At 35.1% G+C, this 27739-nt stretch overlaps 1 protein-coding gene across 1 annotated transcript in view; it reads left to right on the top strand.

The window, feature by feature from the left end:
* Positions 1 to 27739, top strand: part of LOC129945544 (uncharacterized) — a 492154-nt gene that overhangs the window by 164263 nt on the left and 300152 nt on the right. The window contains exon 4 of the mRNA XM_056055356.1: positions 17076 to 17295. Coding sequence (XP_055911331.1) covers positions 17076 to 17295 — 220 coding nt within the window. The remainder of the gene's footprint in view (positions 1 to 17075; positions 17296 to 27739) is intronic.

The following is a 27739-nucleotide window of genomic DNA, read 5'->3' as shown; positions in this document are numbered from 1 at the left end:
GCTCTTGGTTTTCCACCATTTTTCTTAGCTTGGATTAAGTCATACCTTGAAAACAGATCCTACGAGGTAAAATTTAGAAATTGTCATTCTGAACCTTTTGTTGCTCAATGTGGTGTTCCCCAGGGAAGCGATGTATCGTCATGTCTACGCTCAAGTGAACTTCTCATTTTTGCTGACGATATGAAGATTTTCAAAATAATAAAATGCAACCATGAAAGTATTCTTTTACAAGCCGACATTGATAGTTTCACATTTTGGTGGGGAAAAATAGCCTTTCACTGAAGCCTTTAAAATGCCAGACGATAATTTTCACTAAAAAACTAATCAGTAACGTATTTGACTATTGTATATCACAACAAAAATTCTGTCGTGTCTCCACATTTAAAGATTAAGGTGTACATTTTTGTTCCAACTTAGAGTTTACACATCACATTAATTTTATTTTTAATAAGGCAAGTTCTATGCTTATTTTAATAAAACGCTGGGCAAAGAAGTTAATGATCCCTATGTTACTCTTTCTTTGTATAATTGCCATGTTCGTCCTCATCTCGAATATGCATTGCAGGAATTGACCCCCTATTACAAAATTCGTAGAAAACCTATTGACTCAATTCAACATAATTTCATTCGCTTTGCCCTAGAGGGTCTTCCTTGGGAAGATCCTTATGATCTGCCTCCCTATGAACACCGTATTCAGCTTCTTCAAATGCAATCTCTCCATCAAAGGCGTGTTAATAATACTTACTTACTTAAGGTGGCGCTACAGTCCAGGGCGGACCTGGGCCTCAACCAACAAGCGTATCCAGCCAGCTCGGTCCCTAGCTTGCTGTCTCCAGTTTCGCACGCCAAGTTGGTTGAGGTCCTCTCCCACCTGCGTGCGCCACCTGAGTCGCGGTCTTCCTCTACTGCGCTGTCCCTCGGGATTGGATTCAAAAACCTTCCGGGTTGGAGCGTTGATGTCCATCCGCTCTCCATGACCTAGCCATCTAAGCCGTTGGACTTTAATTCTGCTAACTAGGTCAGTGTCGCTGTACAGCCCGTACAGTTCGTCGTTATATCTTCACCTCCATTCTCCATCTATGCGTACGGGACCAAAAATCGTCCAAAAGAATTTTTCTCTCGAAGCATCCTAAGACGCTCTCAGCTTTCTTTGACAGGGTCCAGGCCTCAGCGCCATAAATGCGAACCGGGATGATGAGTGTCTTATAGATGGTAATTTTACATGCTCGAGAGAGGACTTTACTTCTCAATTGACTTCTAAGTCCAAAGAAGCAGCGATTTGCAAGAGTTATTCTTCGTTTGATTTCAGCACTGGTGTCGTTGTCTGCATTAATAGCGGTGCCTAGGTAGACAAAGTCCTTAACTACCTCAAAGTTATAGCTGTCCATGGTGACGTTTTGTCTAAGACGTCGTTGTTCAGTGTCCTTTTTTGATGACAGCATATACTTAGTCTTGCCCTCATTGTAAACTAAACCCATCTTCTTCGCTTCCATCGCATCGCTCAAAAACGCTCCACTGACATCACGCTTTGATCTTTCAATCATGTCAATATCATCTGCGTATGCGGGTAATTGGATGGACCTTTGGAAGAATGTGCCTCTAGTGTTGACGGTTTAGTTTTGCACAATTCTTTCCAGACCGATGTTGAAGAAGTCGCATGACAGTGCATCGCCTTGGCTAAAGCCTTTTTTGACATCAAATGCATCGGTGAGATCTTTTCCGACCTTGATAGAGCAGCGTGCATTTTCCATCGTCATTCTGCACAAACGGATAAGTTTGAGCTCTTCCCTGTAAATGCTGTCATACGTAGCTATACAATCGATAAAAAGATGGTGGGTATCGATTTGAAGCTCCTGGGTTATTTCCAAGGTCTGCCGTAGTGCGAATATTTGGTCGATAGCGGACTTTCCTGGTCTGAAGCCACACTGATAAGGACCAATCAGGTTGTTGACGAATGGCTTCAGACGTTCACATAATACGGCAGAGAGGATCTTATACGCAATGTTAAGGGGACTGATGCCTCTGTAGTTGACGCAATTTAGATGATCTTTTTTCTTATGTATCGGGCATACTATGCTGAGATTCCATTCCATCATTGTTTAGAACCAGTGCTTCATCATCCTAAACGTTCTCATTTTATTTTTTGTTCTGTAATAGTTAAACGTTAATTTTGTTTTTTATTTTGTGCTAAACATTTACTAACAACTAACACATGCACTTATGATGAGCCTCTGATCGTAGTTTGACGCTTGCTATAAGCTAACTACTTTCTAAAATTTTGAAGTGTAAAAAAAAGCCCAAACAGACTGTTCGGAATCAATCTTCTTTGTGAGCCTTTTCTCAAGCAGTTTTTCGAAAACTATTTATGACTGGTAAATGAAAATTGGTCTGTAAGATCTTACTTTAAATAGTAGCTCACCTTGTTTGGGTATAACAATTCTCTAATGATGTTGTGCATATTTTGGTTTAAGGGATGCGTTTATTATAATTTTGAGTTTTGTGAAGTCATGTCTTGCAAAACCTAAGCAATAATAAAATCGTACAGTGATATTTTTTTATGAAATAACTTATAGTGACTCAATTTTCCTTTAACCTTCTATGTGTATATTTCAATCAAAAATTTTAACAAAATCACTTCCGCACCCGAGTGAGTAAATATTGCATATTTTCAGGTTTTATTAACTCCCTATTGCTAGTAATTGTTGGTTTTTTTTATATCATTTTTTGTTTGTGTTTTTTAAAAATTCCCTTTTCCTTTTTCAGTTTCCATATCGTAATCGTACTTTTTCCTTTAGTCTGGAATTTAATGTATGCGTTGAAGTTGTGTTTTTCTTGCATACTGATACTGGTATGAAAAAATGCATAGTCGTCACCTTTTCTTATCTATGTTAGAGCATTTTTTGAACGCACAAAGTAAGTTTTATTCATTTTTCTTATCTCTTACACTTAACACACAAGACACACAAAATTAGGTACACGTGAAGAAGACTAACGGTATAGTGATATTAGTAACCACGTCTCGGCGTTGACACCAAAAAGAAGGATATCCCAAATTTTGTGTCCTGAATAAATGCCACCAAGTAGAGACAGCGAAATAAATTTAAATCCTTTCGTTTAGAAATAAAAAGATAAAGTGTTTGAGAAATGATGTCCAGGTAAAATTAAAGCCCATTACTCACTCATGCAGACCATCCTTGTGTGGTTACTGTTAGCTGGTTTCAAAATCTTACCAAGTACCAACCATCCGTCGCTGCACACTGCGTGGTCTTATATTAAAGTAAGTCTGAGAAGTTTCCATAAAACGATAAGCGAGTGGTATAAAAAGTTTATCTTGTTTGTTCTTCCTTCGGAAATTCTTTCTATATAAGTATTAACATTAATTTCGAATTGTATTACATTATTTTTCGTAAGTTCATATATTTCGCTAAGTTGATAGAAATTGTTTATAAAATATCTAACTATATACATTCTGAAGGTACCCATGTACATGCAACGATATAAATATTTAATGTATGAACTGCGACTGATGGTGCTTATAATTATTATTTAAAACCCAATTTCAGGAAACGAGCACAGAAAGAGGAAGGAACAACTTTTCAATGTTTCTTTTAAGTAGGTATGTACATTGTACATTCATACAGCTGCAGTCAAAAATATAGAACCATATCGAATATTATCAACTTTATGAAGTGAAATAACTGATTAAGTACTTCGAATACAGTTGTCTTCTGTTAATACAATTCTTATTTAAACTTTTTCATATCCATACAAAAAATTAAATCAAAATAGCATTTCCTTAAGATATGTCAAATTTTTGATGCATTTTTAAAATAAAATTGCATCATTTTTTAATAAATATCGGAAACTTATATTTAATATGTTAAATTTTTGGTTCAAATGGTTGTTTTCCAAATGTCTGACCACAGGTTCTCAATTGGATTGATGTCAGGAGATTAAGCTGGTCAATCCAGAACCTCAGTTCTATTGTCGTGAAACCATTCCTTAGCCAAACAACTCGTATGCTTTGGGTCGTTTTCTTGCTGAAATATCTATTTCAGCGGGATGTAATCTTTAGCAAAGGGAAGCATTGTATTCTGAAATATTGTTTCGTAAGCGTGTTTGTCCATTGTGTCATTGATTTTATGGATTGGACCCACACTTCTGTTCCTAAAGCAGCCCCAAACCATAATATTAGACCTGCCATGCTTCACAGCCTTTATGGTGTAACGGGGATCATATTCTGTATAAGATAGACGCCTTAAATACTGACGGGAGTCTTAAACACCATATGAATTTGTTTTGGACTCATTATTTCTTAGTATATTCCTTCACTTGTCAGTTGGCCAAGTGAGATATTCTTTGGCAAGCTGAAGACGTCGGATGACATAATATCTTTGAAAGTGACACTTTGCGCTGCCTGAGAGCATTCAATTTATGCTCTTGTATTCTTCCTCGTATCGTGTGAACCCTATAGTCTATAGTCTATAGTTGGTCGATTGTTAGCACACCGAGTGACTTGTCGAATTGCAGCCTTAGAAATTATCCGCTCTTAACCCCGTGTTTCATGTTTGTTTTTGTACGTGATCGCATTACGTATCTTTCGGCCGAGCAACCGACTAGTTTTTTCACTTCCTTGTAGGCCTTACCTTTTTTATCAGGTTTTGAATCAAAATTTTTGATTCTTCGCTGCAATTTTTTCTTCTTTCCACTAAATTAAATATTTTGCTGTCAATTAAGTATTTTTCAATATTTTTCATTTGTCGCTACTATTTCATTGCTCGCTAAGAAAATCAAATGAAGAAATAAAATGAGCGGTTAATAATGACGGTTCAAGTTTGACATCTGAAAATGCATAGTGAGGGTTGCCACGTATGACATTTCATTAATTAATACATAATGCAGTACATTTTCAAGTTCTTAACAAAAACTGAAAGATGTTTTCTAGTAATAGTTGTATTTAAATATAATAAAAAGCTACATTCATTTACCTTTACATAGCTTTTCCTGTTGAAGCTCCAAATAATGTGATAAGTAAAACTGGTCGACAAAATTATGTTTTTTTGGGCCACAAAAACATTTTTTTAAATTTTTCTTTCACATCAGGTTTTGAGAATAAGCCATTCTTAAATGCTTTAAACACCGAAAAACATGTTTTAACGCTAAGTGAAATCACAACATATCCTTGAACAACAAATATTATGATGATTTTGCAAAGTGCCAATCTTCATCTTCTAGATACATTTGAAACCATTTAATCTTACTTAGTTTTCGTAATTTCTCATGAGTTATGAGATGACTTATGGGTCTTCATTTGACTCTATATGAAGTTTTACAAAAACCTTTATAATATAATTTCTTTATATTCTTGAAGAATTTCTTTATGAGTTATTTCTTAGTGATGATTCCGAATCCAAACTCCGATTTTAACTATATGTGCTCGAACTCAGAAAACTGAGAAAATGTATTCTAAAAATTTGATGTTATAACTTCAAGACATCGAATTCGTAATAAGATCTAAAAATTGCTTTAATACACCTTAACGTTCTTCTGTTAAGAACTGTTTTATCATAAATGTAACTTTCAGCTTACGACCAATGAAGATTTTTTTGCAAAAAAAAACGGAATATACTAAAAAAATTTAAACGAAGTGTCGAAGTTAGAAATTGTAGATTCGGAAATCATTACGTATTATATTGGGAAAAAAACGACTCCAGGAATTTACGTAGCCAAATATTCATAAGGTTTTTTTCGAACTATAAAAGATGTTCTCAAAAACCTGATGTAATTGAAAGATTTTGGAGTCAGATACCAACTAAAGCAATCAAAAACTTTCGAAAAAGTATAATTTGATTACCACCTCCATTACCTTGTTGGTCACGTATAAAGCTTCTATTAGACGGTCAACGCGTTGACACTTTGACGTAAAAATGACGTCACAATCTGTCATGTCATGTGATCATCAACGAAAAATGCTGTCAACGCGTTGATTAGCGTTTAATAAATTAATTTTTCAATACAGGTTAATTTAAATATTTCACGTTGGAAGGGTGGCATTCATGTGATAGTCACGCTGTAAACGATAACTGTGCGTTGACACTGAACATTTTGATTTTTTTTTAACGTCAGAGAGTTAACTCGTTGGCCCTTTACGTTGGACTAGTAATTTAAGCATCATAGCTTAAGCTAAAATTCTATGGCTAAAGCTACAAAAAATATCAAAATTCCTAGACTCCTGACTATGAAGCTTTGACCTGTTCTTTTTTAGATTTCTCTACAGTTGAACTACAAATATGGCTTAGATAGAAAGCTGATAAATTAACTTTCGTAGTTTAGAGGAGGTGTACAAACCTCTGAGCAGAAACACCTGGATTCCAGTTCTGGGCTAGGAAAAGATATTGGATTCGAACGCACTACAATGCAAAAAACATTAAGCAGGTGACTCTACAAAATTACCAAAATGGTTCATAAGATCTAAATCGAATTGTAGGGAAATCAAAGCAAAAAAAATGCACTTTTAAACTAGTATCTCTATAAGCCTCTAAGTTTTCCTGATGAATAAATCAACTGGGAGAGTTTCTTCAGCCATAATTTACAAATAATTGTTAAACTCGTTGTATTAGAGCTGCCCGTTCTAGAAAACCTAGCACTTAAGTGAAAACTAAAGTGAATGACTATAAAAGACTCGATATCCGTAAAAAAAATTAAAGCAATAGGGTCCATACGGTAGTTGTAAGTCGCTGACAAAAATAACCGTTTTAACTTATGCTTCAAACAAAAGCTTGCAATATCAAGCTTAAGCTAGAAACAAAGATTAAACCAGAACTGTCTATCTTCACTTACTATAGCAATGTCAATGGTTAACTAGCTTTATCTTGGCCCAAAAATTGCTTTAACCTTTTCGAGTCACAAGGCCTTGTAATACCTATAGTGCTATTTTTTTTATAACCGCAACTGTACCTATTTAGAAATGTACCTTTTTGACATTATTTCCGTCTGATGCAAAATAAGATATAATACAGTTTTATTTTTGTTTCAAAAAGGATTTATACATACACATTACACATACAATATACACTACTTCCAATACATATACATTTTCACTTGCCTTTTTGATGTCTGAGTTAAGTGAAATGATTGCTTTTATTCATCCATTTTTCATTTGTATGTATATACATTTTACTTATTGAACTTAACTAAAATGAAGGAAAAGCCGTCCTACAGAAAAAGCATCAGTTTATAAAACAAGCTTTCAGAAACTTAAGTTTTGTATATATTATGAACTTATGTACGTTATCTATGTACAGTACATACGAAATATGCTACTTACGTTGAAATTGAAAATATTATAATTTGAAAAAAAAAAAATTGTAGATACAAGTACATATTTTTTCATAAAGGAAATGTTTAAGAGAAGTCATTTTTGCCTCCTCAATTGGCATTTATTGCTGTGTGTGTAGGTGTAAATTAAAAGGTAATCTGGCACCAGGTAATAAATAAGGTTGTGGATTATTAGAGAACTAAATTACCGCATGGTTTCAAATATTTTAATAAATTGGGTTATTAAAGACACAATACAATAGAATAGAAGACTGCTTATATGCAAACGTCAAGTGTCCGTTGCGTTAAAATTTGGGTTTATTTGTTCTCTAGATATTCAAAAAGAACCATTTTGTGAAGTATTTTTGTATATATATTCTTATTTCTTATAAAGGGTGATTTTTTTGAGGTTAGGATTTTCATGCATTAGTGTTTGACAGATCACGCGGGATTTCAGACATGGTGTCAAAGAGAAAGATGCTCAGTATGCTTTGACATTTCATCATGAATAGACTTACTAACGAGCAACGCTTGCAAATCATTGAATTTTATTACCAAAATCAGTGTTCGGTTCGAAATGTGTTTCGCGCTTTACGTCCGATTTATGGTCTACATAATCGACCAAGTGAGCAAACAATTAATGCGATTGTGACCAAGTTTCGCACTCACTTTACTTTATTGGACATTAAACCAACCACACGAATGCGTACAGTGCGTACAGAAGAGAATATTGCGTCTGTTTCTGAGAGTGTTGCTGAAGACCATGAAATGTCGATTCGTCGCCGTTCGCAGCAATTGGGTTTGTGTTATTCGACCACATGGAAGATTTTACGCAAAGATCTTGGTGTAAAACAGTATAAAATACAGCTCGTGCAAGGACTGAAGCCGAACGATCTTCAACAACGTCGAATTTTCAGTGAATGGGCCCTAGAAAAGTTGGCAGAAAATCCGCTTTTTTATCGACAAATTTTGTTCAGCGATGAGGCTCATTTCTGGTTGAATGGCTACGTAAATAAGCAAAATTGCCGCATTTGGAGTGAAGAGCAACCAGAAGCCGTTCAAGAACTGCCCATGCATCCCGAAAAATGCACTGTTTGGTGTGGTTTGTACGCTGGTGGAATCATTGGACGGTATTTTTTCAAAGATGCTGTTGGACGCAACGTTACGGTGAATGGCGATCGCTATCGTTCAATGCTAACAAACTTTTTGTTGCCAAAAATGGAAGAACTGAACTTGGTTGACATGTGGTTTCAACAAGATGGCGCTACATGCCACACAGCTCGCGATTCTATGGCCATTTTGAGGGAAAACTTCGGAGAACAATTCATCTCAAGGAATGGACCGGTAAGTTGGCCACCAAGATCATGCGATTTGACGCCTTAAGACTATTTTTTGTGGGGCTACGTCAAGTCTGAAGTCTACACAAATAAGCCAGCAACTATTCCAGCTTTGGAAGACAACATTTCCGAAGAAATTCGGGCTATTCCGGCCGAAATGCTCGAAAAGTTAAGACGCAGCCGCGGTCAACATTTAAATGAAATTATCTTCAAAAAGTAAATGTCATGGACCAATCTAACAAATAAAGAATCGATGAGATTTTGCAAATTTTATGCGTTTTTTTTTTTTTAAAGTTCTCAAGCTCTTAAAAAATCACCGTTTATATTCTTGTATTACTTTTAGTCGAATTTATGAGGCAGACTTTTGTAGGGTCTTATGTGTTGTAAAAAAAATGGGAAAAATTTTGTATCAGATTTTTAGATAGATAAATTGCTTCAGTGAAAAAACAACCCACTCAAGTTTTTTTAAAGCCCTTCTAAGTCTTTTGATGATGTTATAGTTTTAGTCTTAATAATTTCTTTACATCCTAAATTATTCTTAGGAGAACACATTTTAATCTTGACAAATGAAAAGAATACTCGAATCTTTTAAAAATATTTTCTTTCTTTAAATTTTTCTGAGAAGTTTTTTATAAATTTAATTTTCAAAAATTCATTTCATACAAAATTTAAATTTACTTCTATGATATAAGGAACCTAACAATTTTTAAACTAAAATTATTTTCAATCAAAATAAAAAGGACAAATAATTCATTTGAAAACATAAAAAAAAGGCTAGGATGCGACCCACACTGATAACTTCCCACCCCGTCTGTCGATTAGTCTTGCTTAAAAGTTTGTAGGTTTTCGTGTTGGGTTAAAAAAGTTGTCAGTTGAATTATTTTAAAAAAATTAAAATTACAAAACAATATTTTGCATGTAACGAAATAGTTTAGTTTGAAAATCTAGTTTTATTAAAAAGATTTTTAGTGAAAAACAAATTTTTACACATTTAAGCAGAAATTCTAAATTTTTACAAATTGGGTGAATGACATTAATTTGAGAAATATCGAGAACCGTACCTTCATCAATTTTAACAAAATTTGAGTACTATTTTTTGTAGATTTTTTTTATGAAAAAAAGAACTATTAGATTTTTGTAAAAAAAAAACTACCTAATATCGTAAACAATATTTTCTGTGAAATGAAAAAAGTTTGAAGACAATATTTTCAATTTTTGAAAAGCTATTTGAGTCGAAAGTAAATTGTTAAAAAATTTCAATTCGATTTTTCTTAAAATCTTACTGAATATTGACAACAATTTTTTTCAAAAGCCATAATCTCAAATTTTTGAAAAAATATTTGAGTAGAAAATTAATTTTTACCAACTTTGAGTAACGTTTTTTTTTAGGTTTTTATTTTTTATAAAAAAAACTGTCAATTCGATTTTTCTCAAAATTTTAGCAGATGTCAAAAACATTATTTTTCGTTGTACAAAATTTTTTTTGGAGATAAAAAAAATTGTATTCGTAAAATTTTCCAAGTGAAACATTTTTTTTTTTCAGTTTTTTTGATTTATAAAAAAAACCGTTAAGTGGATTCTTTTTCAAAAAATATATCTTTGTTTGGTATCACGTTAAAATATATTATATAAAACTTAATTCAAGCGTTGTTGGTTTGTAAGATATTTAGGGTTAACCAAAATGTTCAGCTTTTTTGAAACTACTATGGTAAAAAAAACACCCATTTTCTTGTATCTTTCTGCTTTATTATCTGTATACCAACATTTTTTTGAAGTAGATATATGCCCCATATACAAAAAAATTATTCCTTAGAAATCGAATTTTAAGGTTTGAAACATTATTTTAATTTTGCATTTGAAAATTTCGACCTTTAAATTTTTATATACATGAATGGAATATTTCTTTTTTTAAAATTGAAGTCCTAGGGGTAAATACATTTATGGTTATTTAAAAAAAAAAATAAAAGTTTAGAAAAAGTCAAAAATGGTTATAGAACCCTTTCCATACGAATGTTAGGTTAGTTTGGAGTAGCTGTCCAGATGTCATTGATGCACGTAGACCTCAAGGGTCCATTGTGATACCTCTAATGAGGTTACTCATGGGAGAGTAATGAATTTAAACAAACCATTTTGTACTTTTAATAAAGTTAGAGAGACGTTTTGTGTCAATCGTTGCCAGTTCACTGGTGTTATCGAAAAGGGATTACCGAGAAAGTTATTGCTGGACATGTACATAGAAGGTGTTGGACTGTTTCCTCTTCCTCCTCGTCCATGCAGCTTCTACAAAAGTCATTTGTGTAGACCCCTAGCCTCAGAGCATGTCTTCCTATGAGGCAGTGTCCCGTTATTACTCCAATTGTAGAGCTTATACTTTGTCTGCTCAGGGATATCAAGCTTTTTGACCGTTTTAAGTCAATACTTGGCCATATTTGCTTGGTTGCTAGACAGGTGGTACTCTGTAACCATCTAGCATTTATTGTTTCTAGAGCATATTGCTTGATAAGATATTTGGATGTAGCAAGTGGTGTTCCTATGTTGTGTTTTTGTCTAACATAAGGCAGAAGTGTTCCGTTTTGGCGAGCTCATCGGCTTTGCAATTTCCCGGAATGTCTCTGTGGCCCGGCACCCAAATGAGGTGAATGTTAAACCGTTCCGTCATCTCATTCAGAGATGATCGACAATCGTGGACTGTTTGAGAGTTTGTGGAGACAGACGCGAGAGATTTAAGAGCGGCTTGGCTGTCTGAGAAGATTCGTATATCCTCACAAGATATAACGTTTTCTTCGAGCCAGGATAGTGCTTCTTTAATCGCCATTACTTTTGCCTTTAATACACTACATTGATTGGGAAGTCTATAGGATAGACTGAGAATCAGTTGTTCTGAAAAGATACCACTTCCAACTCCGTGATCGGTCTTTGAACCGTCTGTATAGAAGGGTACCGCATCGTCTTCCAGGGGTCTCTCTTCTTCCCAGGAGGATCTTGAAGGGATGGACACATGGAATCTTTTACCAAATACCATTTTTGGGGTGGTATAGTCTAAGCGATCTGGGATGGATCTGTAATTGTCTAAAATAGTAGTATGTCCAGTATTGTTACTGGTCCATTGAGAGGTGGCTCTAAGCCTTACACATGAGTTGGCAGCCACCTTTTTAGAGAAGATGTCAAATGGTGTTAGGTTTAAAAACACTTCCAGTGCTGCGGTTGGTGTTGAGCGAAGTGCTCCTGTGATGCACATACCTGCTGACCGCTGGACTTTGATGAGCTTATTTAGATTTACCATCTTGTCCAGTGCGGTCCACCATACGACGGCTTTTACAAGTAAAAAGCGCTACAGTAGCCTTTTTGACTCTTTCATCAATATTTGCCTTCCAATTTAGTTTTTTGTCTAAAATGAGGCCCAATTATTTAACTTGATTGGAAAAGCTTTATGGTATTCCTCTAATCTTGGGTGGGCTAATCTAAGGAATTTTATATCTTCTTGAAAAGAGTATTAATTCTGTTTTGTGTGTTGACGTCCAATCCACATTGATTAGCCCATTTAGTTAGCCTGTTTAGGGCATTTTGTAGGAGTTCCAAAAGAACTTGGGGTTGCTTCCCAGATACGGATATCGCAACGTCGTCAGCATAGGCAATCACCTTAAAACCCTCTGCTTCCAATGCTGTAAGTAAGTCGTTTACTACCATGTTCCATGAAAGAGGCGAAAGGACTCCACCTTGGGGAGTGCCTCGATTCACCGATCTGGTGGTAGTAAAACTTCTCATGTTAGAAATTATTGTCCTGCTTTTGAGCAGGAGACTTATAAGATCTATGAGTGACTTCTCTTATTTCAGCTTATCCATTGCTGTTGTGATCGCCTGGTAACTGACGTTGTTGAAAGCTCTTTCAATATCTAGGAACGCTTCCTGGTTATATTCTTTGTACTCGAGGGAATGTTCAATAGTACGTACCAGCGAGTTAAGTGCTGATTCTACTGATTTTCCCTTAGAGTAAGCATGTTGAGCTGTGGAAATGAGGTTTTAAATTATGTCTGATGTAAATTTCAATCAATCTTTCCAAGGTTTTAAGAAGGAAGAATGATAGACTGATTGGTCGTAGATCTTTAGGGTTAACGTGTGAGGGTTTCCCTGCTTTGGGAATGAAGACTACGTTTGCCATTCTCTAGGCTTTGGGAATATAGTAAGAATTTTAAATCTATGAAAACCAAACTGCAAATTTCCTATGGATATAAATTTTATACTTTTCTAGCTGATTGCACTGTTGTCCATGGATATGGGGCACATAAGCAGGAATAATGTCACTTTGTTTCAATAGATTGTGAGAGGTTACATGCTCTATATGCCATCTCAATTGGATATAGGGCAATTAAGCATTGAATTGCATTGCATTGCCCATTGCATTGAGGAATTTAAGCATTAAGCGTCTGTTTTTAAAACTTTAATAGAAAAACTGCCCCACCTCGTACAAATTTTGGATATGCGGCAAATAAGCACGAACAGAACCAAAAATATGTGGTCTATGGAGCAAAACTGGTTTCAGTAACTTTATTAATAATAGAGATAGAGCAACGGGAATAGCACCAAACAAAAGAGAACATACGAATTAGTATAACAGCAACTTTAACTCAGTTTCCCGAAAAAGTGGTCTGTGGGGCATTTAAGCATTCAGCCGGCGATATCTCTTCTAGTTCTTGAGCTATGGACAGCGAAGAAACGTACAGCGAACTTAAGGATATACGGACGCACGAACGTACGTACACACACACGCACAGACATCTTTTTAAAAATTGTCGACTTTGAAACTACGAGAATTGTTAAAATTTTTAATTTGACAAATCGGACCCTTTACAATAACTTCATATAGGAAGTTAAACCTAACATCTCAATCTCAAAATTAAGTTGATAATATTAATAATACACGGTTATCCATTTTGCGGTTCCAAAAGTAAACTTAAATAAAACATATTTAAAATGTTTTGTTTCATGATATTTCTTTTTTATTATAAAGTTTGAACGGTGACATTATGTGTGAATCATTCATTTTAAATGACCGAATGAATTGTTGCAAGAAATGATTCTTTTGAGGTAATTTTCGACCACTTTTTGACACATGTTGGGCGGTATCTCAGCCATAACTTGAGGAATGTTGGTTATTAAGTACTCAGGAGTTAAAGGTTATGCTGCAGAAACATGGTTTTTGGGGTTACCCCACAAAAAAAGTCCACCGTTTAGTAACGGATCGATGATTTTAAATCTTCTAGTTCTTGCGAAAATCGAAAATTGCAACAAAAAAAAAATGGTAATTTTATTATTTTTTCTTTGATTGCGTATTTATAGATTAAGAAATACCAAGGATAAGTAAATTTTTCTTAAATTCAGCTGATTTTAATGCAAAAGAAATTATGCCACTCTAGTTGTGTGGTAACGTCTTGTGGACACCAGATATTCCCAAAGTCGTATTCTTCAATAAAAAAGTCGGTTATCATATGACCATAACGACCCGAATTCACGGTGACAGTCGTCCCATCGTCGCTTTCAAACTAGTAGGTCCAATCACACCTCTGGAACGCTCTAGTTGTGTGTTAATGTCTTGTGGACACCAGATAGTCCCAAAGTCGTAGTATTCAATAAAAAAGTCGGTTATCATATGACCATAACGACCCGAATTCACGGTGACAGTCGTCCCATCGTCGCGGTCGCTTTCAAACTAGTAGGTCCAATCACACCTCTGGACCGCTCTAGTTGTGTGTTAATGTCTTGTGGACACCAGATAGTCCCAAAGTCGTATTCTTCAATAAAAAAGTCGGTTATCATATGACCATAACGACCCGAATTCACGGTGACAGTCGTCCCATCGTCGCTTTCAAACTAGTAGGTCCAATCACACCTCTGGAACGCTCTAGTTGTGTGTTAATGTCTTGTGGACACCAGATAGTCCCAAAGTCGTAGTATTCAATAAAAAAGTCGGTTATCATAACCATAACGACCCAAATTGACGGTGACAGTCGTCCCATCGTCGCTTTCAAAGTAGGAGCGCAGCAAACTTGGATGTAATGGCCCCTCTTCACTTACTTGAGGATTCTCAGAACCCCAAATACGACAATATTGTCTAATAACATGCCCATCGAGTCAGAAAAGAGCTTCGTCGCTGAAAAAAATTGTGTTTAAAAAATCACCGTCCACGCCCACCGCCTGTAATTTGTTCAAGTATTGAGTTTGATTGTTGAGTTGGATTCAGTTGTTGAGCTGGACTTTATATGGATGTAGGAGTAGGTGTAGATCCAAATGCATAATACGCCATAGTCCTTTTCAGAACGATGAAATCTGTAAGCATTCTAGTCTCTTCAAATTTCTTCACAATTTGTACAATTCCTTGCTTGGTTATACGATTATGTAAACCATAATCTCCTCTTAAGAACGATAAGTGGCTGTGGCCCAATCATCATTTTTTAAAAATTTTCGTAGATGTTAGACTTTCTACTGACAAAAAAAATTGGTTTAATAACTTAGTTCGTAAGATGTCAAATTCCAGCCCCTTTACTTTTGAAACCGCAAAATGGATAACACGTTATGTTGCCACCAAACTTATAAAATTTTGAAAAAAAATCAACAATTAACATTTTTGACATTCATAGAAAAATCGGATCGACAGTTTTGTTTGGAATAAATAAAAACCTTAAGAAACACTGCTTAAACTTCCTAAAAACTGATTTTCGGCTCAAATATCTTTTCAAAAATGAATGATATAAACTTCAAAATAAATTCTTCTTATAAAAAATATTGTTTTCGATATTCAGTAATTTTTTTCATAAAATTTCAATCATCAATTTTTTCATAAAAAATAAAATCAAGAAAAAAAAGTACGCAAAATTAGTAAACATTGATTTCCGTCTCTCAATATCTCGTGAATATTGTGTTGACTTCAACTAGAAACTAAGTAAGATCTTGACATTAAACTTTCTTATATTTAATAAAAAAATTGTTGTTCTAATATTTTGTTAGACTTTTAAAAATATCGACCGACGAGGGACGAATGGGAACTTTTCAGTTCAAGTCGACTACCAACCTATTCTCTTAAGGCAAAAGAAAGTAAAAATTCTAGATTTTGAAGGAATACATACAATCATTATGATCAATAAGCTAACAAGTGTTGGAAATTGAAAATCAAAAAACTACTCGTATTTTCTTCACGAGTGAAGTTTTGTTTCATCCACAATAAACAAACTTATGCTTTTTTTTCAACTCCCTTCAAAATCACTCATAACGAAAGAACATATGTCCTATATCCGGACATACTCGTATTTCTTGTTTTACGAGCACAAAATCCCAGAAAATGGAGTTAACCCACCACAAGAAAAAAAAAACGTATATACCTAACCTATAAGCTAGTCAAAAGTTTTTCGGCGGTGGTAATGTGATGAATTCTATAAGCACTTACAAGGCATTAGAAAAAGTTACTTTGATAGACCAAGACCTGCAGAAAAAATGACAATAAATTATCCGATAACTCATATAATTTAGAAAGATTAACGAGCTAACCAAAAGCCCACATCAAAAAATCCATTCAAACCAACATTTACCTTGTAGCAAGTGTCGCCATTGTCATCAATCTACTTCCAAGTGAAGTCAAAGTTACATGGACCATACGTCACAGAAAAAAAACACTTCCACCAGTTTTTTGACCCAAAAACATCAATGTTTTTGTTTTCCTTACTTTTGTTGAACATTTTTTTTAAATACAAAACAAAGTATGTCTACCATTTCGAAACTTATATCAACTTGCATTACCTTAACATCATCCATTTCAATTCTGGAAAAATAAAATTATTACGCCAGAAAGACTATACTTAACTTACCTCCCAAACGAGTATGAAAACGACGCAATTTGCCAGCTCATACCTTCAACACAGATCCGTTGATCCACTAGCCTAGCCACTAACTATACTCCACACCACCTCTCCCCCAGAACTACTGATGTTGAAACTTGAAAAATAGCACACAAATATTCCATAGTTCACGAGACGAAGTAAGAATATATACTCCTCCCGTGGGGCTATTGACAATTTCTTGATGTCGAAAACATGGACATTAAAAATGTCTCCCTTCACTGCAAATGCCAATTTATAACCCCAAAAAAGACATTTTCCATTCGTTCGTTGCCCGTTTTTCGATTCCAAAATTACTCTGTGAGTTAAAAAAACTGAACAAAAAAATGAACAAATTTTTGAGCTTCTCGCTTCTTCTATAAAATATATATATATATATACATATATATATATGTATATATGTATGTAGAAGGTATACCTAGTCTAGCTATAGGATAAAAAGTATTAACCCAAATGCTTTGCTTACATTTTTGAACAACCCAAGCGTTCTTATTTTTCTTTCAATATATTTTTTTTTATTTTTGTGTCATTTCAGTACTCACTTCTGCAGACAGTCGTGGAAGCATGCCAAAAGAAGAAACACTGCAAATTCAACGGATCACCCCAGTTCTATGGGCTGGGAGCCAGCGGTGTTGGAGACACAAGTGGCAGCAGTAGCTACCACAGTAGCACATCGACGTCAACGTCCGGCATCAGTATGGATCCTTGCCCGAAGCGGAGGAAAATTGTCGAGATTGCATATAAGTGCAGGCCATGTAAGTTGCAATTTGCTATTTCTTTTTTTTGTGTTTCCATATTTCTTCCTTCAGTGTTTTCAGCACATGATTTTCAGAAGCGTGTTTTTGTAGTTTATAGCATATAAAGGCGCTTAAGTAGTATCAGGGCGCCCTATACGTCCAAAAAGATACATCTTAATTAATAACAAATATTAAATACTTAACAAGGACTATGGTCGTTAGAATAAAGAAAAAGATCATGGTTTTAAGCTTTAGGTATTTAAATAGTTTCTTTAACTTATGAATGTTTTTGTTTCAAAAACAAAAAAACCCAAATTAATAATTACCGAACAAGAATCCGAAACACTGGTTGAAAACATAGAAAACATCGCATGACAAAATGAGATCAAATACAGCAAACGTTTAACCAATTTCTTTTTGGAATTCAAGATACAGTACCGTAAGAAATTGCAAAAAAAAGCTATCCAGTTTTTATATTTGTAAGTTGAACATTTGTCAGAATAATTTAAAACTAAATTAAAAGGAAAAAACGAAATTTAAAAATTTCACAATGTAAACGTCAAATTTCTATCCGCAGTTAGATATCACTTTAAGTTTTATTTTTTATTTCACATCAGGTTTTTAAAAATGTTAACAACAACCAAAAACGGTGTTTTTGAGTTCAAGTTTAAACTCAAAATATTTCCAAGCATTGAATTGTGTGATGATTTTGAACATTATAAATCTGTCTCTTGAGTGGATACAATTTAAATTACTTCAGTATCTTTCTTAGTTTCTGAAAATTCTCATTAGCCATTTAGTTTTGAAAAATATGTTTGGAATTTAATTTGTAGTGTTGATTTCGAATCCAAACTTTAATTTGAAGTTTTTGCTCAAGTTTTTAAAGTACCCGTTTAACATTTTTTTTATTTTTAGTAAATCTCAAAAACTTAATGTAATAGAAAATTCGTTACAAGAACAGATCTTACTTTTAACCGTTTTGCATTTTGTTTTGTTGAAAACGGTTTATTCGTAAATGGCTTTCCGTTTCTGTCAGATTTTTGTACGACAGGTGAAATCTTATAACGACTGTTAGATTACTTATATTTCTTCTTAAGCTAAGTACACTATTGGAAAATCTTCCAAATACTGCCCGAACTATCAAAAGACTCCCATTTTGTCAGTTTTCTAACAATTGCAAATTGTCCGTTTTTACCGTTGATTGATTTATCAGGTATTAAGACATTTTTTGGTAGAAAGTCGGATAAAATTGCTGAAAGATTTGTGTCTTCTAATCAAAAATTGTCTGTTTGGTTGGCAGACTTTAGAAGAAAAAAATGTGAAGACTCATTAAACTCAATTTCTTGACAGGTTGTGCAAAAACATTTAAAAAATCTTAAGACTTAAAACAGAATCGGTGTACAGAATTTTCTGGAGATCGAGATATTGTGGTGTTTACCCTCTGTGGATTTTGTTCACATTTTGTCAATGTTAAGATTGTTTGACAGTTTGCATAACCATAGCTAAAAGCTATCAATAGCGTCAAAAACGTCTTGACAAACCGTAACCTGCATTCCTTAAAAATCGCATGGTTCCGATCTCCTGGATTGTAAAACTTGTTCGTGCTTCCTTTTTAACTATTTTTTGTGCCTTTTGATGTTTTAAATCCTTTCAAAATCCTGGGAACTTTTGATGTTATTTACGATCAAAACTTTATTTCATTATTATTATTTGAAAATACAAAAATTGGACGATTTCAAACGATTGTACGAAAGTTGACGGTTGGTTTTCAATTCTGCCATTAGTAGAAGATCTTATTATCATGAATACTAAATTAACTTACTTCCTTAAGTCCAAGTATTTTAACCGCCATTTTTGCGAATAAAATTAGCCTTATACTATTATAACTCAAGAAGCAATGGACGTTAAAGCTTTTAAGTTGGAAACGTTGGTATTTGACACCTGTCAAACTCATCTGTCATTTTTAACCGCCATTTTTGGGAAAAAAATTATATCATACTAACTCAAGAAATAATGGACTTTAAAGCTTTCAAGTTGGTAAAGTTGGTATTTGGCACCTGTCAAACTCATATGTCATTAATTTAAAGAGTCATTGTTATTAGTTTGCCATTCACGATAATGAATCGCTTAAAAATCGAATAACACCTTGAAATTATTAAAACTTGCTAGAAAAGAGGTAATTGAAACGAATAGGAACTTTTCGTTCACTACGCGATGATTGTCTTTGTAATCGACTTACAATTCCTACCAAACAAATAATTATGGCTCCATTGTTTGAGAAGTTTTCTGGTAGAGTTATTTCAAGCTTTTTTTAAGTCAAAGTCAAATTGACAAAAGAGTGAAATGCTTCAAATACTAAGTTTGCTAATTGAATAATTGTCTTCCAAGTTTAATGACGAAGTTCAAACTTTATAATGAAGCAGAATTTTTATAAGCTTCATTTTAGAAAAAGGAAAAATCTATTCGGAGTTTTTCGAAGTACATACATATGTACTGGTACTTAACTATCCTGGAATACTGATAAAATGCGACCATGGATAATTTCCTTATCCATTCTCTTTTTTTCTGCAAAAATGCAAAAACAATGTCGGGAAGGTTTTCTATAAATTCCTATGATATTTTTTTCAAAGATTTCCTGGTTAAGGTTTAACCAGGTTTTTTTTCTTTTTGACTTGGCATAATATAGAAAGCGTGCGATAGAACTGTATTTAGTTTACATCATTGCAGTAATTAAATTTCAATAATACAATTATTAGATTATTACTAAAGTGTTACTTACTGATTGATCTGGAATTAAATGGATTCGCTCGTCGCGGTCACTGTGCTTAAAACTATTGATTTATAATCTCAAACCGAACCTTATACTATATACATATGTGTATTTTCATATATATGTAGGTACCCTCGTATCTATGTGTTGTGTACAGACAATTCATTTTATACTAAACAAAAGAGAGGATGTAGGATCCAGTCCTTGTTTTATTTTTCTTGTTCTAGAAATAGCCTTTTGTTAATTTTATATTGTAAGCTAACAAGGGTATGAATTTGCTAAGGTTCACAAAATCAGCTAAGTTAAGTTAATCCGTTAGGGATTCTAAGACATCTTTAAACTCTTTCTTCGAGAACTCCATTTGAAAATGAAACTTCAAAATTAGTACAAACTTACTTACTTACTTACATAACTGCGTCTCCAGCCAGCTCAGTCCTTAGCTAGCTGTCTCCAGTTTCTAATTCCAAAGAAGCAGCGATTTGCAACAGTTATTCTTCGTTTGATTTCAGCGCTGGTGTCGTTGTCTGTGTTAAAAGCGGTGCCTAGGTAGACAAAGTCCTTAACTACCTCAAAGTTATAGCTGTCTATGGTGACGTTTTGTCCAAGACGTCGTTGTTCAGTGTCCTTTTTTGATGACAGCATGTACTTGGTCTTGACCTCATTGACCAATGAACCCATCTTCATCGCTTCCGTCGCAATGCTCAAAAACGCTCATATCACGCTTTGATCTTCCAATTATGTCAATATCATCTGAATATCCGAGTAATTGGATGGACCTTTGGAAGATTGTGCCTCTAGTGTTGACGGTTGAGTTTTGCACAATGTTCAGAACAATGTTGAAGAAGTCGCATGACATTGCATCGACTTTTCTTAAACCTTTTTTGACATCAAATGCATCGGTGAGATCTTTTCCGACCTTGATAGAGCAGTGTGCATTCTCCATCGTCATTCGGATAAGTTTGAGAGGGATGCCGAAACTAGACATTGCTCGGTAGAGCTCTACCCTATAGATGCTGTCATACGCGGCTTTAAAATCGATAAAGAGTTGGTGGGTATCAATTTGAAGTTCCTGTTTTTTTTCCAAGATCTGCAGTAGTGTGAATATTTGGTCGATAGTGGACTTTCCTGGTCTGAAGCCACACTGAAAGCAACTTATCGGCTTCAGACTCATCGGGCATGCTTTCTTCCGACCATATTTTGCAGATGAGTTGGTGCATGCTCCCTACCAAGTCATCACCTACTGTTTTGAATAGTTCGGCAGCGATGCCGTCAGCTCCAGCAGCTTTGTTTGACTTAAGTTAAGATAAAGCTATCTTCACTTCGTCAAGGTTGGGTAAGCGGAATTGTTTATCTGTGTCGCTTACGAGTAGGTTGAGTGGTTCTATCTCCCTTACAGCGGAATTCGGTTCGTCATCGCCGTTATATAGTTTAAAGAAGTGATCTTTCTATATTCTCAGCATCGACTGCGGTTCTACTACGATGTTCCCCTGATCGTCTTTACAGGCTTCGGTTTGTGGCTGGTACCCTTGGGAGGTTTTTTTTACCATTTGGTAAAATTTACGAACCTCATTCCTGTTGTGACATCCCTCTATCTCCTCGATCGCGCGCTTCTCATGCTCTCTTTTTTTCCGTTTAAGAAGCCGGTGTTCCTCTCTCCTCTACTGCTCGTAGACATTCGTCGTCAAACCAGGATTTTCGCTGTGGTGACCGTGTGAAACCTTGCACTCCAGAGGTGACATCTCTGATGGCTGCAAGACAATGTTTCCACTGCTTTTCAATGCTTAATGTAGGCAGCATAGGACTTCTTTAGAGATTATTAGAGCCTCGATCGGAAAAGGACATGTTTTTTTGCGATTGTAGCCGTCTAACGCTAATCTTCTCACAGAACTGCCTTGTTTTGTCTTGGACCGGGATATACGTAGCCGTTTTTTGGCTTCAACGAGATAGTGGTGCGAGTCATTGTTGGCCCTCGGAATAATCGGATATCCTGTATACTGGAGAAGTGTCGTGCGTCGATCGCAATGTGGTCAATCTGGTTGACGGTTGATTGATCGGGAGATTTCCATGTCCGCTTGTGGATATTGAGATGTGTAACCTGCGTACTAGCTACCAGAACGTCTCTATCCGCAGTGAAATTGATCAGCGTTAATTCGTTTTCGGAGGTGGTGTCGTGCAGGCTGTTTCTCCCGATTATGCCACCAAAGATGTCTTCTCTTCCTAGCTTGGCATTAAAATCTCCTAAGACACTTTTAGTGTCATAGCCAGGGCACTGCTCATATGTCTTGTCCAAGAGCTCGAAGAATATGTCTTTGGTGTCTTCATCTTTCTCATCTGTTGAGGCATGGGCGCATATTAGGCTTATGTTGGCGAATTTAGCCTTGATGCCGATTGTCGTGATGCGCTCGCTCACACTGTTGAAACTCAAGACTTTTTGCCTGAGTCTAGTTCCAACAACAAATCCACACAAAAATAGACGCTGTCTTTGTTCTCGGTAGCAGTCGCCCTAGTAGATATCGCAGTCTTTAAGTTTGCGTTTGCCCGGTCCATCCCATCGCACTTCTTGGATGGCTGTAATATCTGCCTTGCAGCAGTTTAGGGCTTCCGCTAATTGTTCGGCTGCACGTGGTCTGTTAAGGGACCTAACATTCCACGTACATATCCGAAGTTCGTTGTCCTTATTTCGTTTGCGTGGGTTGTCAACAGTGAATCCGTCCGTATCCAAGGCTTGTTGTTGCTTCGAAACTGTGATGTTTTTACGTGGCCAGGAAGTCACTCCGACGGCACAACCCCCAACCTGGAGGGTCAGATCCTAAGTATAACTCCAAGGAAGGGGAGCCGGATGAACCGCTCCTTATAGGCCTGGGCTCCGAATATGTCGAAGAAGCCCTATAAGGTGTTCACTAAGTAGTTCAACCTTACTGGAGCTCAATTCGTCCGCTGCTGTCTGGATAAGGAGAGGTGGCTAAGTGGAAACTCCTCTCCTCCCTTTCTCGTTTGCTGCCCCCAACAACTTACCACTGTGGTTAAAACCCAATTTCCAGTTGAGGTACTAGGCACCCGATGTTCACCGCAGGGAGGTGGGAATAGGAGTTGATAGACAGAGGTGGGTTTTGAGAACAACCTGTGGACGCTTGTGTCCTCTTTAATGCACATGTCTACCATTTAAACATCATGAATTAGTTAAAACGTGAACATATAATTTTTAGATAAAGAAAGACATAAATTATAATCATACGGAAATTTAAATAAATTTTAGTTCAATTGTTTAGTTTATTATTAAAAGTTGCTTTTCAAAATATTAATTCATCAAATTTCTGTTAATCTCAAGCATTTATTATATTTTTCTGGGGGTTGCAGTGAACAAATTGCAAAAAATTTAGAAACATTTATATCCATACTAATGTTTGTAGTAGTAGTAGTAGTTTGTTTGTTTGTTTAGACGTGCTAATCTCATTAACTAGTGTTCCGATTTGAAAAATTCTCTCAGTGTTAGGTAGCCCATTTAGTAAAGTCTATATAACATCCGCTAAGACTACCACGAGCGGAGGAATTGTTTCCATTTACATTTCCAATACGCTACTCCGGGTTTGAACAATGAAGCTCTTGATGCTGCAATAAGACACCAAGAAGTGATTTCAACTGTAATCATCATGTAATCTGTTAAGATGGGAAAGCATGCGGACCGGATGGCATACCATCAAAATTTTATCATTTCTTCAAATGCTTCATATAAAATATTCACGCTGACTTTCCAAAAACGTTTTAAAAAATGGTTAGAAGACAACAAGCTCTTGAAGGAGTTTCAAGCAGACTGTCCTAAGGTTATTCGACGGTTGACCACATTTTTCCCTTAAAAGTATCGCAGAAATATTCTATGGAAGTTCGGAAGAGTTATTCAGATTATATATGCAGATACAATTACTAAGGTATGGAATGGAGAAGAGTTGTTGAGAGGGTTTAAAAGACAATCGGGAGTCAGACATGGCTGTTCACTGAGTCAGATTCTGTTTGACTTGTTTATTGAAGATCTTACAGACATCTTACCAGGTGGCATAGACTTCGCCGGACAAATAATATTGCAGTTAATGATAATCCTTATTAATATTGTCAGCTTTGTAGTTTGATGGTGAATCTTAATAAGTCCAAAATTTTGATTTTAAAACGAGAAGGCGGCCGCAATTCAGCGAATGAAAAATGGTTCCATAATGGAGAGGTCATTGAAGTTGTCACGGAATTCAAATACCTTGGAGTTCACTTAAGGAAAATTTTGAGCATGGAAATTCATCTAAGAGAGAAACTAGTTAAGGCTAAAGGTGCAATTAGTACAACTTAAAAAAGATGTTTTTCCAACAAAAGTACAGCACATAGCAGCAAGTTCAAGATATTTGAAGCAGTATCTGAGTCTGTCATGTTTTACGTGGCACAAACATATGGAACGAAACAATACGAAACAGTTGAAAAACTTATCATATACTTTATTAAGCGAATTTTTAGACTCCCATCAAGTACACCCAACTATGTTATTATGTTGGAAACAGAATTATCAAGTCAATAACATCTTGAGACTTATGAAGAAGATAAATTATAGGCTTCCGAAGATAACAGCACTTCAAGTTATACGAACCAAAACAAGTTTGTGTGATGATTGGATACATAATCAGGATTTAAAAGCTTCTTTATACCATCACATTTCCGCAGTGGACAAAAGACAACGAGAGAAATACTTGAATGACGCCACAGGATCTACATATATACATGAAGATCTACTGTCAAATAAATCACAACTTGGAAGAGAGGAATTATTTTAGGAAAGGTATAAGCATTTTCGAAATTTCAAGAATGGGTAAATTGAGAGGTGAAGTTATGCAACTGAATTTTATACCTCATAGAGATGACTTACCAATTATGCAGGGTCCGGCAAAAAGATCTCCCATATTTTAAAAGTCAATGACAAATAAATAAACAATTTAACAGAAACATTTTTTTGAATTTTTTAAATTGGAATCAAACTTGTTTGTGGTTCCTAGTAAACTGATTTAAGTTTGGTTAGAGGAAAGTCTCAGTCATGTGACAGTAGCGATTTGCATAAACTGTAACTTTATGCTCATTTTCTTCGAAAAAATAAGGACTTAACACACCAAATTCAGCAACAGCACACCAAACTGTCACATACGGCACAGCCATTATGATTGCTAAAAACGGCACGTAGATCTTTATCTATCTGTACCCGGAATACCATTAATAATATATAATATGGAAGCTTTAAATATAAACGTCTAAAAATACGGTAGGTTTTTTGCCGGATCATCTATGTTCATTGGAAGATGTCCAGTTCTTGAAGAAATAAGAAGGAATGCTTTTGGTAGTGAAATACTGACGCAAAATCAAAATATACTATTGCTTAAAAATATGGAAGTTAGAAAATGATATGAATGAGAAAAATTTAATCAACTTTATCAAAATAAAAACCAATCCAATCAAACCCAAATCTAATGTAACCATTTGCGTTTTCGCATAAAAGTAAAATCTACGGCCATCAAGGACAACCAGCTTTTGTAAGGATGTTTGCATTTCTATCTAGAATTATAAGAGGATCACAATTTGCTCAAATTTTTGCATTGAACATTTTGACCCAAATTTTACTCCGATCGGAAAACGCAACACCTGCAATTACTTGAGAAATGACTTTAACACTGAAGGTAAAGTTAATTAATTAGGATTAATACGATTTTAAGCCCCTGAAAACGTGCAGACTTGTAAAATTTTGTTAACTAAATAAATATTCATAAACTTTATAGAAATAGTCTAAAATTTCAAATCAAATTTCAGTATTCTTTGTGGCGGACCAAAGATCAAAGATTTTTTTCAAAATTAGTCCCAACTGAATTATATGATTCAAAACTATAAAAGTTATTAAATCGCAACTATTAAATAACTTTATTAAAAATCCCTTTGGTTCATAATTATAATAGGTAACTCACTTAATTTGTTTATTTTGTTCAAATTCCCAGAAACATAAACATTTTGCATTTAGTCTAAACTTTGAATGCAATCATCAATAGTTTCTCTTTACACTAATTCTCAATATTCCAATCCCCTTCCATATACTCCTAAGAATATTCCCATTAAAAAACAATGAATTTTCCCTTTGGATATTATCTATACGAAGAATATTCGAAAACAACGATATACAAATATACCAACATTAGATATCCCTATATTTTTGAAATCCACGTAGTGTTTCCTTTTTGTTCGTTGTCTCAGTGGTTCCTATCTACCAACAAAATAAAAAAGAATTATTAAATTTGCTTTTATTCAGGGATAAACCAACAAGAGAAAAGAGGAATATGAAAGAAAAACTAAGAGTCAACCACAGAACTCACCATCATCAAGATCACAAAAGCCACAACCATAAAATTTGATAAAAATAACCCCTCAAGGACCCCATGCCAACCTTTATTCCAATCTACTGACTGACTGAAGGTTTGTACGGTACCTACTTTCCATTGAAAGGAACAAAAACAAGGATAAAAAAAAACAACAACGAAAAACTTTCTCTTGTGGATTTTTGTTAACGCTCCATTTACTCCAGCGTTCATGTTCAATGAACGGTTGCAATACTGCAACAGGAGGACAGGACAGGATCTGACCAAAAACCCTCAACCACCCTATACCTACTTTACACGAACCACGATTCACCATCAGTAGTATATTCACCAGGACCAGGAGACCAACCAATGTGCCTGAGCCAGCAATGCCGATGCCACTGCTGCTGCTGTTGCCTCGACTGAGATCAGGATGCAGATAGAGGATGGGGAACTTTAGCCAGCTGCTGTCATAGGAGAGTAGGTACTATAGGTACCTCTTCCTATGTATAGGTATACCCTAATGAATTTTTGTTACACCGTGGCAACAATAGACGATTGAATAGTTCGCTTTTTCTCCCTTTTCGGTGCGCACCGGCACCGGTTCGGTTTGTTCTGGTGTGTTTTTTAAAAGAAAATCTATTCCTAGTAGCATCATCAGGTTCTACCTCATTGCTTTGGAGCTTTGAGCTAGGTATAGTGGAATGTGTTCTTATTTTGAAGCTAGAACATTGTTTTTGCGAATCGAGATCAGGATACGGTACGAAAAAAGCACCTATTTTAATATTTTTTTTTTATTTTAATTTATCCATCTCCATTCAGCAATATTCGTTTCTACGTCACATATACTTATATAGAACTAGAATTGAAAATTCTGCATTATTTTCGCCAAAGTAGCACATTTGAAGTTTCCTCTTGAAGCAAGTTGCGGGGTTATGCCGAGTTAGCCCTCAGTTCTGAGTAATGTCCAGCGGGAAAGCAAACCCTAACCGTGATTACAAAAGCATGTAAAATTATGCGGTTTTAACATTTCTCGATTTTCCAAACTTTTCAGGATTGAATATTATAAAACTGTAACTATACATAAATGACTTAAATGGATTTGGATATGGGTTGGCATGTATTGGAGTGCTACGAATATACATAATAACGTCAGTATAATTCTGAATGGTTACCACTTGAAAGATCCGGAAATGAACTTTTGAAATTCTCAAAATATACATACCCCAAAAAATATAGGTAGCCATATTGAAAACTATCGAATTTTTACTTTAAAAAAGGTTGAAAATGTGTAGAAAAAGTTGGTTGTGAGGATGAAAAGAAGCAA

Source organism: Eupeodes corollae, chromosome 1 (genome assembly GCF_945859685.1).
Source record: "Eupeodes corollae chromosome 1, idEupCoro1.1, whole genome shotgun sequence".
Classification (NCBI taxonomy): Eukaryota; Metazoa; Arthropoda; class Insecta; order Diptera; family Syrphidae; genus Eupeodes; species Eupeodes corollae.
Note: the sequence above shows the minus strand (reverse complement) of the source record. Positions and strands in the feature narration are given on the sequence as shown.